Source organism: Dreissena polymorpha, chromosome 3 (genome assembly GCF_020536995.1).
Source record: "Dreissena polymorpha isolate Duluth1 chromosome 3, UMN_Dpol_1.0, whole genome shotgun sequence".
Lineage (NCBI taxonomy): Eukaryota > Metazoa > Mollusca > Bivalvia > Myida > Dreissenidae > Dreissena > Dreissena polymorpha.
Window position 1 is genome coordinate 96,670,745 of NC_068357.1, and position 12,030 is coordinate 96,682,774.

Consider the following 12,030-nt stretch of genomic DNA (forward strand, 5'->3'; position numbering starts at 1 on the left):
CGGGTTTAAAAGCCAACATAGAGAAGGAAAACACACTCACTTTTAACCCACTTAAGTGGGTTTAAGTTAGTTTTAGTTGGTTTAAGTTGGTATAAGAAGGTATAAGCGTGTTGGTTTATGTGAGTGAAATCCAGGTTTTACCTACAAAAAACCAAGTCGGTAAGCAAAAAGTGTGTTTAAAAGACACGCTTTAACCCGGTGCCAATACCGCAGGGTTTAACACGGTTTTAACACGGATTAAAACCGGGTTTTGCCCACTTTTTTGACAAGGGTATGCCTCTCCCTCCGTCTCTCAATTTAATGTTTGTATGTGTTTGGGAATGGAAATTAATCCTTAACCACTAGCAAATTAAAATCCTGCATTTAAAACCTTCTATAATAAAGTTTTATTTCCAGCTTAATGCTGGAAACTTGTATAGCTATGTTTTTCAAATATTATTTGTAAAATCATAATAAAGGCTAAGATTGTTAGAAGGTGTCTATCCTAATTATCACATTATGTAGCAAAACTAGGTCATCCTCCACCAAACATTGGACAGATAAGCAACTAGATAGTTGCAATAATCCAACTCACAGCTATTGACCCACCGGGTCGCTGGGAGTTGCAACTGCTTACAGCATTTTCCATGTCAAGTCCCCCGCCCAGAATCCGGGCGGCAGTTTAATCCGAAATATTAGCCACATAAACTATTTTCTGGCATAAATAAACACAAATAGATCGTAAATATATCCATAATGCGCAAATAAAAACAACTTACATGATATGTAATGCTTGCATAATATTGATATTAATACAAAGTTTCAAACACGTCAACGGTTCTTTTAAATGTATATGTTTTTGCAATGGAAAAGGCCGAGTATTCCGAGTAATTCCAAATTCGAAAATACGCTATAGACCATCTCTGGAATCCTCGGTGAGATAAATCTTGTGTCTAATCTACCAATCTTAATATACGGACTATCTCTGGAACATCTGTAAGATAGATCGAAACGTCAATTCAAAACCTCGGCTTTCGGTTTAATAACGGGTTCTGTATAAAGTTTTTGTTTTGAGTATTTCTTCTCATTTCACTCGCAAATTGATATCGGTAATAACAGGTATTGTGTTTGTAACGATGTATTAGGTTGATTTAACTCGATTTTATAGACATACGTGAGACATAATTTTTTGACATGAAAAAATGAGTTACAAGGAAGAACTCTGAGCTGTACGTGTGTACTTATAAAAGCTCAGAGCATTCAAGAAAAACTAAGCAACTAGACAGTTAACTTTTCTTTTGTTTATCAAAGGTATTCACAGCATTTTTTTCCACAAAGGTCATGCATGGTCTGAGCCCTGACTTTAATCTTAAGCTAACTATATTAGTTAAGAAATCCACGATTTCATCTTGGAATTTATGTGACTTAGTATTTGGCAAGCTCTTAACTTAGGTTAAGTTAGAGTGAAAGATCTTTTGTAAGTCCAATTGCTGAGAAGCTACTGGTTCCTGAAGTAGAGAAAGGCACCTTATTGCTACCGCTTGTGTAGGGGATAGTTACAACCTCAATAGAAGGAGACATCTTGACATGTAACCTCATGAAATAAATTATTGCAAGGATTGAGAATCTTGTATTAGGTGGAAATGTGATTTTAAAGACAATCAGATCTATTAGATAGATTCTTCAGAAGTTTGTTCTTTTCAAAGGTGAATATAGGAACATTGTTATACTAATTATGCCCCCCTTCGAAGAAGAGGGTATATTGTTTTGCACATGTCTGTCGGTCCGTCCGTCCGTCGGTCCGTCCACCGAATGGTTTCCGGATGATAACTCAAGAACGCTTACGCCTAGTATCATGAAACTTCATAGGTACATTGATTATGACTTGCAGATGACCCCTATTGATTTTCAGGTCACTAGGTCAAAGGTCCAGGTCATGGTGACTCGAACCAGTAAAATGGTTTCCGGATAATAACTCAAGAACACTTCCGCCTAGGATCATGAAACTTCATAGGTACATTTATCATGACTGGCAGATGACCCCTATTAATTTTCAGGTCACTAGGTCAAAGGTCAAGGTCACAGTGACTCGAAACAGTAAAATGTTTTTCTGATGATAACTCAAGAATAGTAAGGCCTTGGATCATGAAACTTAATAGGCACATTAATCATGACTGGCAGGTGACCCCTATTGACTTTCAGGTCACTAGGTCAAAGGTCAAGGTCACATTGACAAAAACATACTTACACAAAGGCTGCCACTACAACTGACAGCCCATATGGGGGGCATGCATGTTTTACAAACAGCCCTTGTTATAGTAAGAAAAAAGTTGAACAAAAGAAAACTGACGTCACCAGGATTTGAACCTGTGTGGTCAGGATCTGCAAGTGGTTATGCACACTTTCATCAACTGCTGCGAAACAGAATACCTTTTGTAAACGTTACCTATATCGTCTGTCAACATCTGGGTGTCAATGTCTTTGGATAAACACGCCCCGACTGCTATATGCGTTTCTGATTTGTGGTTTATAATATTCTATTGGCTAAAGCCAATAGCAAAAAAATGACATTATTATCAAAAGCCTTAGTGGGCTGGCATATTGGCGGGTTGAAGCTTAAATTGGTCCATCATGGATGGATTTCTATTTTTTGCCTGTGATAAAAAAAAAAATCATTAAATCAAGCCCTTACACTTTGTTCTTAACTTAAATATTACCAGCATGGATGTATTTTGAATAATTTATGAATTAGAATTTCATCTTCATTGAATGGTGAAGATCAGACATTTAGGAATTATCAGTCAGGTTTACCTCCCCATGTGTTCTGTTTCCAGGTTGCGGACTGAATTTCCACAAGCGTTGTGCCTTCAAAATCCCAAATAACTGTTCGTATGATCGCCAGCGTAGAACTTCCACCAGCAGTGTAAGCAGCATCTCGTATTCACTGAAGGAAAAAGCTGAACCAACAACCCCCACCACTGATGTAAGTAGCTGGTGCAGAAGGAAACCTTTTTTTCAATTCATTTTTTTCACTTTAATATCTCTGTATATTTTGTCTCCATAACCTGTTTGGGTGAAGGGGTTGGCCTGTTAGGAGTGGCTAGCTTCTAACACTAAACTGAACTTCATTATCTCAAACGTACCTGTTTATTATCTCGAACTTGCCTAGAAGGCAAAACTGAACTTCATTATCTCGAACTTGCCTAGAGGACACAACTGAACTTCCATTATCTCAAACTTGCCAAGAAGGCACAACTGAACTTCATTATCTCAAACTTGACTAGAAGACACAACTGAACTTCATCATTTCAAACTTGTCTAGAAGACACAACTGAACTTCATTATCTCAAACTTGCCTAGAAGGCACAACTGAACTTCATTATCTCGAACTTGCCTAGAAGACACAACTGAATTTCATTATATCAAACTTGCTTAGAAGGCACAACTGAATTTCATTATCTCAAATTTGCCAAGAAGGCACAACTGAACTTCCATTATCTCAAACTTGCCTAGAAGGCACAACTGAACATCATTATCTCAAACTTGCCTAGATGGCACAACTGAAATTCATTATCTTAAACATGCCGAGAAGGCATAACTGAATTTCATTATCTCAAACTTGCCTAGATGGCACAACCAAACTTCATTATCTTAAACTTGCCTAGAAGGCACAACTGAACTTCATTGTCTCAAACTCAACCAGTAGGCACAACTGAACTGTATGAACATTAAATTGTATAGCTGTTCTTTGAATAACATTTTTTAAAGGCAGAAGGGACTTCTAAGAACTGTTTCCCCAGACAATACCATTCGCAAGTGAGTGTTACTGACATTTGCTAGTTTTTAAACTAATCCTGATTCTTGCAATTGAATGATGTTTGGTTTAATGCAAATTTGAGATTTTTATATGGAACAAAAAATCTGTGCATGTTATGACTGGACTAGATAGGACATGTGATTGTTACACTGCAATAAAAAAAAGAAAACCTGTAACTTTGTTTCATTTGAATGATCATTGCTTGTTGGATAATCCATGGCTTCCCCTGGCTCAAAATTTTCTGTAGCCAAATTAACGGTAGAACACATAAATTCTTCAGATTTTTTAACAGTTATATGGGATTTTATGAAGAAAAAGATATAGCCAGATGGAAATATCTTGAGCCAAATTTTTTATTTGTAGACATTTGTTAATTTGACAAACGGCAGAACATGTCCTGATAATGCCATTAAGTAACATATTTTTGTCTTTTGCATACTTGTATCATCCATTTTGTTTAATAAATTAATGTCCCTGAAGAAAGGTCACATAGTATTTTGTGAATGTTTTGGCTCTTCCCATTCTGATGGAATTACTGCTTTGGGAATTTTAACCCTTTCAGTGCGGGAACCGAATTTTGAAGGCCTTTGCAAACAGTTTGGATCCTGATGAGACGCCACAGAACGTGGCGTCTCATCAGGATCCAAACTGTTTGCTATTCTGATAGTATTCTTTGAAAAAAATCGAAGAAAATGCTAATTTTAGAAATTCAGCAGACGACATTTTAACAGAAGACAAATTACCCAGCATGCAAAGGGTTAATGCAGGGGTTGATTAAAATTTGTGTCGTAGCTATTCAAAATATCTTATTTTATTTCATTATAACTAAACTCTTTCAGAGCTATTAATTGTTTGGTTGGTTTATTCTTTATTCGGTTTTATGCCGCTTTCAACATATAGGTCATGTTAACACATTTGTTTTCATCACTCAACACAAGATATTTAAGGGCTCAAACCTTATGACAATAGTTTTCTAATCAAGAGATTTTGAGGTATAAAATTTAACTTTAATATTGAAAATTTGTTAATCAAACAATTTCACTATAGGCCACCTTATGTTGGAAAGTTATAGCCATTCACTTGTAATGTGCAAAAAAGCTCATACATGATAAATATAATTAAATTGACAACTTGAACATAGGTATTAGAAAGAAAACTAGTGATTCACTTGGCCAATTTTTCTAAAGAAACCTTTTTTTTTGCCAAGAAGTTTTTTGTTTCAAATTTGCAAAAATTGCATCAATATCTTTGAATATTGTAAAAAAATTATTTTTTTCCTAATTCGTGCATAAGCAAAAATATGGCCTTTAAGTACTTGCTTTTTTTATGAAATGCAAAGAATAACCACAACCACTTATAACATGTCTATCAACTACAACTGCTGATTAGACAGATGTTGTATTAAATTTAATTAATGCAAAGTATGATTAAGAATTTTTTATATGGTTTTATTAATTACCATAATCATCTAAAATCATCTACAAATTATGGTAATTAATACAATTATGTTAAACATGCATAAAACACAGGATTAATGATGTCATCTTCACTTTATCTCTTCTATCATCATTATTTTGTTTCCTTCTTTTTTAGTAGTTAATAATTTTTTTTAATTCCTTACAAATGTTTATATAACATGAGCAGGAATGTTTCATGTGGAACTACTGCTGTCAGTCACCCTGGTGTACATGATTCTGAAGTTGTCCCTCGATAACATTAGGCTTCAAATAAGGTCTCTGAAACAAACTGGTTGATTTTTTTTACCAAATTTGGATTATCAGATACCTTTAATTTACCTTTGATAAAAGTATGGTTGCTATAACAGCCAAAAGGTTAAAAAAAATATTTGAAAACCCACTTGTCAGAAACAGATTGCTGGAATTCAAAAAAGTTTTTACTGACGTGATCTAGGGACGGTCCTAGCCTTCAAATCTTAACCCTTTCCCTCATAAGATGCAAAGTGAAAATGGCTTTTGCAACCAGCATAAAACCAGGACAGCCTGCACGTAACTGGCAGTCTGTTCAGGTTTTATGCTGTTTGCTGCTAATCAGTATCTAAGAGTTGGAAATAAAGCCTTAAAACTAAAAAAAAAATCTAGTAAGAAAGGTATTTTATTTAATGTATTAGGGACTCACAAACACGTCAGAATACGTATCTAAATGGTAAAGGGTTAAAGGGAAGTTACAAATCATCAGATAATTTTCCAAGTAAGGGAGGTTATCAATTGAATGCATAATATAAACAATATTAGTGTGATCAAGTTGAATCAGATCAGCAATATAGCAGGCTGTTCTGGTTTTATGCTGTTTGTGCATAGCCATTTTCACTTTGCTTCTGAGTGGGAAAGAGTTAATGATAAACATAACATTATGTTCACTTGTGGAATTAGATGTGTACAGCTTTTATCAATATATTGTTATAGACTTAAAATATAAGCATGTGTTGTTAGTTATTTTAATACCCAAACATTTTTCTGTACATTTAGAGTTTTTAGTTTCAATTGGTCAATATCCACCATCTGTCACAATTTTAATATTGACCTAAATCAGCTTAGACAATGCCAGATAATGATTCTAAATGTGTCAGATCATTGACAAAGTTCAAGCCTTTCTAAACATCAGAAGCCAGTTGTCCTGTGATATCTGTTTTGATCACACCTAAACATTAAATTCCAGTAATGGAATAAATTTCACCTCAGCAATAATTGCTTAGGGGATTAAACAATGGCATCATCATTTCCGATTGCTTTATAAAGGTCTTCAGAAATTGTGTGCAAGCACATAACATCATACAAGAAAATTACCAAGGTCATGTTTTCATTGGTCATGGTGACATTTCAATGTCATAAATATTATCAGGGTTTTATTGTCTGAAGGATTTTAATGTCCATAATGTTACATAAAATAGTTTGGTTGACACGCAAACTGATTTGTATCGGCAGAAGTTACAAAATGTGGGATGTAAAAAGGCATTCAAGTTGTTATATGCGTTGATTGAAATTTCAATGTTTGCGTTTCTTTATTATATTACCATTTTTTATTAACTTTTAGCCCATTACTCATCACAATTAATTTTACATTTGCTTTACCATAAATGTTTGTCATCTCTGTTATGTGTCATACCAAAGACCTGTTTCTCTGTCTTAAAGTTCAAGGTCACACTTAATTAAGGTCAACATTCACCTATATTTATAAAACAGTTTGAATAGACTTAACATTCTTATATAATGCTTCGTCAAAATTAAAGAGTTAATAGACATTCATTCAAGTTGATATTTAATAGTTCCTTTTATTTGTTACTTGTATGCCCCCATTTTATGAGGTAGGCATATAGATTTTCCCTTGTCAGTCAGTCCTTATGTATGTCGAAACTTTTTTGTTTTGCATGTAACTCAAAAAGTATACAATGATTGTTCTACTGGGATAAATATTTGCAAATATATTACCAGCATGTGAACTTTGCACCTCCAATCTTTGGTTCCAATATTTTTGACATGAATGGAATTATGGCCTCACAGGGTTCAACAAATCCACTCGCTGGCTCGTAATTACGAGTAGAAATCATCTCCGGACAAGTCAGAATATTCCGGCAGATCTCGTCCTGCAGGGCGAGTGGCATTTCTGGCCGAAAAGATCTAAATTTCAAGTTTTAACACATCTTTAACGAACAAAGCAACGTTTAATCAGCGATTTAAAATTAACCGGATGTTGATTTCTCCACGCTGGGATAAAATAAGTCATGTTATTGTTACTCGCTGCAGATACCGGTATGTTCCGTGAATGTATCTTTTACAGTACGGTATACGTTCTTTTAATACTGCTAAAAAATTCGTCTAAATTCATCACATCTTTAGATTGAAAGAGTGGCTATTGGCAAGTTTTAATGGACGAAAATGACAAAGAGAAAACTGCCTTTTGTACACACAGAGGCTTGTTTGAGTTTAACAAAATGCCTTTCGGACTCTCCAATGCTCCTAAGGTGTAATCATAATGATTGTGACCATGAGGACAAAATGAAAAACAAACAAGTGAAAAGTGTGTTAAAACAGTTTATAAGCTTTATTGAAGCTCGTGAGTTAACAGACCTATATGAAAACCAATAGAAAATCACAATAAAACATATTAGTTCTGATTTATTGCAGTTTTTGAATAAATTGCAGGGCGAGTACATATTTCAGCAGGGCAAGTGAAAATTCTTAGCTACTCGCCTTGCAGGGCAAGTTGCTGAAAACAATTTTGTCGACCCCTGCCTCTATTTTAGCAACAACAAAAATTTGACTCGTGTCTTAATTAAAGTACTGCTGTTAAAGAACTGAAACTTTACCAACATATTAACAAGCATTTGAACTTGGGCACCTACATATTTTGGTTGAGCTAAACAAAAATCACTATTTAATGCGTGGCCCCTTTTAATGTTTTTTTTTTTCAATATTAACTCATTTTGGTCCATAACTTAAAAGGTAATAATGCTATAGGGCTGAAACTTTACAAACATATGAACCAGCTTGTGAAGTTGCGCACCTTCATACAGTACAGCCAAAGCAAAACAAACGTATTTCGCGATCCGCGGCGGCAAGGCGAAACGAGTCGATGCCGCGTCAGTCGTTGAAGCTGCGTCAGTATGCGGCGGCAAGTCGCATTTCGCCGCGAAACTTAGCATTTGTCCGCCGAGGCATGCCGCTATCCGCGACATGATGCCGAGTCGATGCGCATCATGAAATAAAAAATCTTTTAAAAATTATTAGTTACATGTAGTTAACAAATTTCGAAAGAACAATTATAATAATAATTAAAATCATAATAAATTTATTGTGCGCAGATTGTATTAGCATATACATGTAAGCATAGTTAATGTGTCTGGCCAATTAAGTTTGTTTCCCGCCCGTAGTGTATGTATTTCACACACAAACAAGGTCATGTAATTATGTTTTCGCACATACAAGTGGTCAAGGCTCCAGCATATGGTGGATTTATAAATTAATTGCATGTTGATTTTGCTATTAAATTTAAGCTGAGAAAATTAGCAGTTTGAAGCAACATCAATAATCAAGACGGTGACGACGCATTTGTTGTTTTGTTAATTATCAGCTTATTATAACTATTGTTTGAATATGCGTATATAAACACGTTTTATTTTGTTCATATTATACAGTTAATATCGCTACTAATTACCCGATAATCCTGTATATTCCAGTTTTAAAGCAAATGCTGGTGAATATTTACGATACACAAACATTCTCGATATTTCCTTAAGTATCAAATACATTTTGGCATTTGTTACTATTTATAGAGATGATGAAATAACGTCTAATCGGGGCGTTTTTTTTTTCCACTGAATACACGATTTACGCCTGACGTGATGTTCATGTATTTATACAACACAAAATAAACCCAAACTTTCCAAACGACGTTCTACATGTCTGCATAATTTTCGCGCGCTTTTTATGAAACAAAGGATATTTTAGCACTGTTTATTTGACGCTAGAATTTGTCAAAGATCGTGTAAGCATTAAAATTCGGAAGTGTGTTTCGGATTACAAATTTAATAATGATAGTCGAACGAAACATTAACAGTTGCGCGTAATTTATTCTACACTACACATACATGTATGTACATGTAGGTGGATATCTTTTCACTCGATCCGCCGCGTACGTATGCGGCGGATTTACTCCGCGAAAGTACGCGAGGTTAACACAGACTCGGCGTCGTTGCGCGGATCGATGCCGAGTGCCACGGCGATACGCCGCGTGAACACACGATTCGGCCGCCGCGTACTAATAATCTGGCCGTGGCGTAGCCGCGGATTATGTTTGTGCCGCGTTAGTTGTATTTTGTTTTCTTCTCATGCAGAGTTGTAGCCCCCTTTTAACCCTTTACCACTTAGATACATATTTTGATGCATTTGTAGTCCAATAGAAAATTAAATTTAATTAAATACCATTCTTACTAAATTCAAGTTTTAAAGGCTTCATTTCCAACCCTTAGATACTTATGAGCAGCAAACAGCATAAAACCTGAACAGCCTGCGAGTTACCTGCAGGCTGTTCTGGTTTTATGTTGGTTGCAAAAGCCATTTTCACTTTGCTTATTATGGGGGAAAGGGTTCAAGCAAAAAAGTTATTTACTTCTGTCACACATCAATCAGACCGTATTTCTGCTAGACGCTGAAACTGTACAAACATAATTATTAACCTGTGTTTAACGTGCGCATCTCCATATTTTGGTTCAGTTTTTTTCCTACATAATTGGAGTTTTCAGATAAAAGCAAAATATAGGGTCGCACATGTTCTTTGGACACATTTCTTGTTTTCAATTGAATCTTGATTGTTTCCTAGCTTTTTACTTAAGTGGGCCAAATAAAAAGCAAAAATTCAATCTAAACATAAAAAAACTGTTGTTCTTTTCTATCGATCAATGCAAGCAGAAAACTAACATAAAGATCAGGTCTAAGACAGTTGTGTTTTTTGGCCCAACATATATCTAATTGAAAGCATTTATTAGCTATTGTCCTAATTCTATTGCATCCCAAACTTCGCCTGCTATATTGCCTTTACTGCAATCATTGGGGAGTTACTTGCCACACATTTCACAATTACATGTCAATTTATGCTTTGCCTTTAACCAAGCCCCTGGCGGCTTGATAAGCTAGTAATCCCATTTGTGCGTCACGTTAATACATGGGTATTGTGGAAACTCATCAGTAAATTCAGGAAGTAAACACTTGTCAGCTGACAATAAACTGGTGAAAGTTCAGTTATCAGCGTTTTGAGGTGGCTATACAACCTAGAACTAGGGTCTCGTAATTGTTACATTAACCCATTTATGCCCAGTGGACTCTCCCATCCTTCTAAATTGGATCAATTTTTTTCCAAAATTAGGAATGTCTAGTATATTTATTTATATATTTAGAATATTACTTACTGAAATTTCTTTAAGCAAACAGCGCAGACCCAGATGAGACGCCGCATCATGGGGCGTCATATCTGGGTCTACACTGTTTGCAATGTCCTTTTTTCAGGACGCTAGGCATGAATGGGTTAAAAAAAACAGATAGTTCTATTGAATACGGGATGTAATTAGCCCATTTATTCCTAGCATCTAAAAAAGGCCTTGGCAAACAGCGTAGACCCAGATGAGATGCCGCATGATGCGGCGTCTCATCTGGGTCTGCGCTGTTTGCTTAAAGGAATTTATGTAAGAAATATTCTAAATATAGAAATAAATATACTAGACATCCCTAATTTTGAAAATAAATTGATCCAATTTAGAAGGATGGGAGAGTCCACTAGGCATAAATGGGTAAGACTTGTGTGTGCATTGACCAATCATGATAAAACTTTGATATTGCAAACTTGCATGGTTACTTAGCTTGTGATTATATGTGAAGCTACTGTGTACATCAATATCACTGTTATTGAAGGTAGAGAACGGTTTTACCTCAATAAAAATAGTGAAAGAATTGTTATGAAACATTGTATAACATTGCAGGCTGTTCTGGTTTTATGCTGTTTGCACATAGCCATTTTCATTTTGCTTTTGAATGGGAAAGGGTTAAAGATACTCAGATTTGAAATATTTAGTGGCAGCCATGTACACTTAAAGTACTGTTACAAATTTCATGCAAATTTCATGTTCACTTGAAATACCATGCACAAAGCATGCATATTAAAGGGTTACAAAATAGATTTTATAAATGGATATTTATAAGCATGTGAAAAAACTATTATTATATCTAGTCTTGTTTTTACTACTATGTGTGATGTTTAGTTGTTTGTCAGTGAGGTTGATAAGGTTATATGGTATACTTAAATATATATATAGTTTGTAAGTGCAGGTCATCATGTAATGTGTTATAAAGTTACTTGTTTGTTATGCTCCCCAAAATATTTTCGGTCAAGCATATAGTTGCCAGTTTGTAGTTCCCTACTTCCTTCCTTCCTTCCTTCCGTCACACTTTTGTTACAGTTTCTCATAGCACCTTCAATTCTTTACTGATCTCTTTCATATTTGGCATGCAGGTACCTTGCATGGACCTCTACCTTTTGATGAGGTTTGAGGTCACTGGGGTCAAGGTCAAGGTCACCGAGGCTAATAATAGATTTTTCTGTCACACTTTTGTTACAGTTTCTCATAGCACCTTCAATTCTTTACCGATCTCTTTCATATTTTGCATGTAGGTACCTTGCATGGACCTCTACCTTTTGATGGGGTTTGAGGTCACTGGGGTCAAGGT

At 35.3% G+C, this 12,030-nt stretch overlaps 1 protein-coding gene across 4 annotated transcripts in view; it reads left to right on the plus strand.

Moving 5' to 3' along the window:
• The window catches only part of LOC127875433 (serine/threonine-protein kinase D1-like), a 126,334-nt gene that overhangs the window by 43,486 nt on the left and 70,818 nt on the right, over positions 1–12,030 (plus strand). For all 4 annotated transcript variants that reach the window (XM_052420493.1, XM_052420492.1, XM_052420491.1 and 1 more), the window contains exon 4: positions 2,814–2,962. In XM_052420493.1, the coding sequence (XP_052276453.1) occupies positions 2,814–2,962 (149 nt within the window). The remainder of the gene's footprint in view (positions 1–2,813; positions 2,963–12,030) is intronic.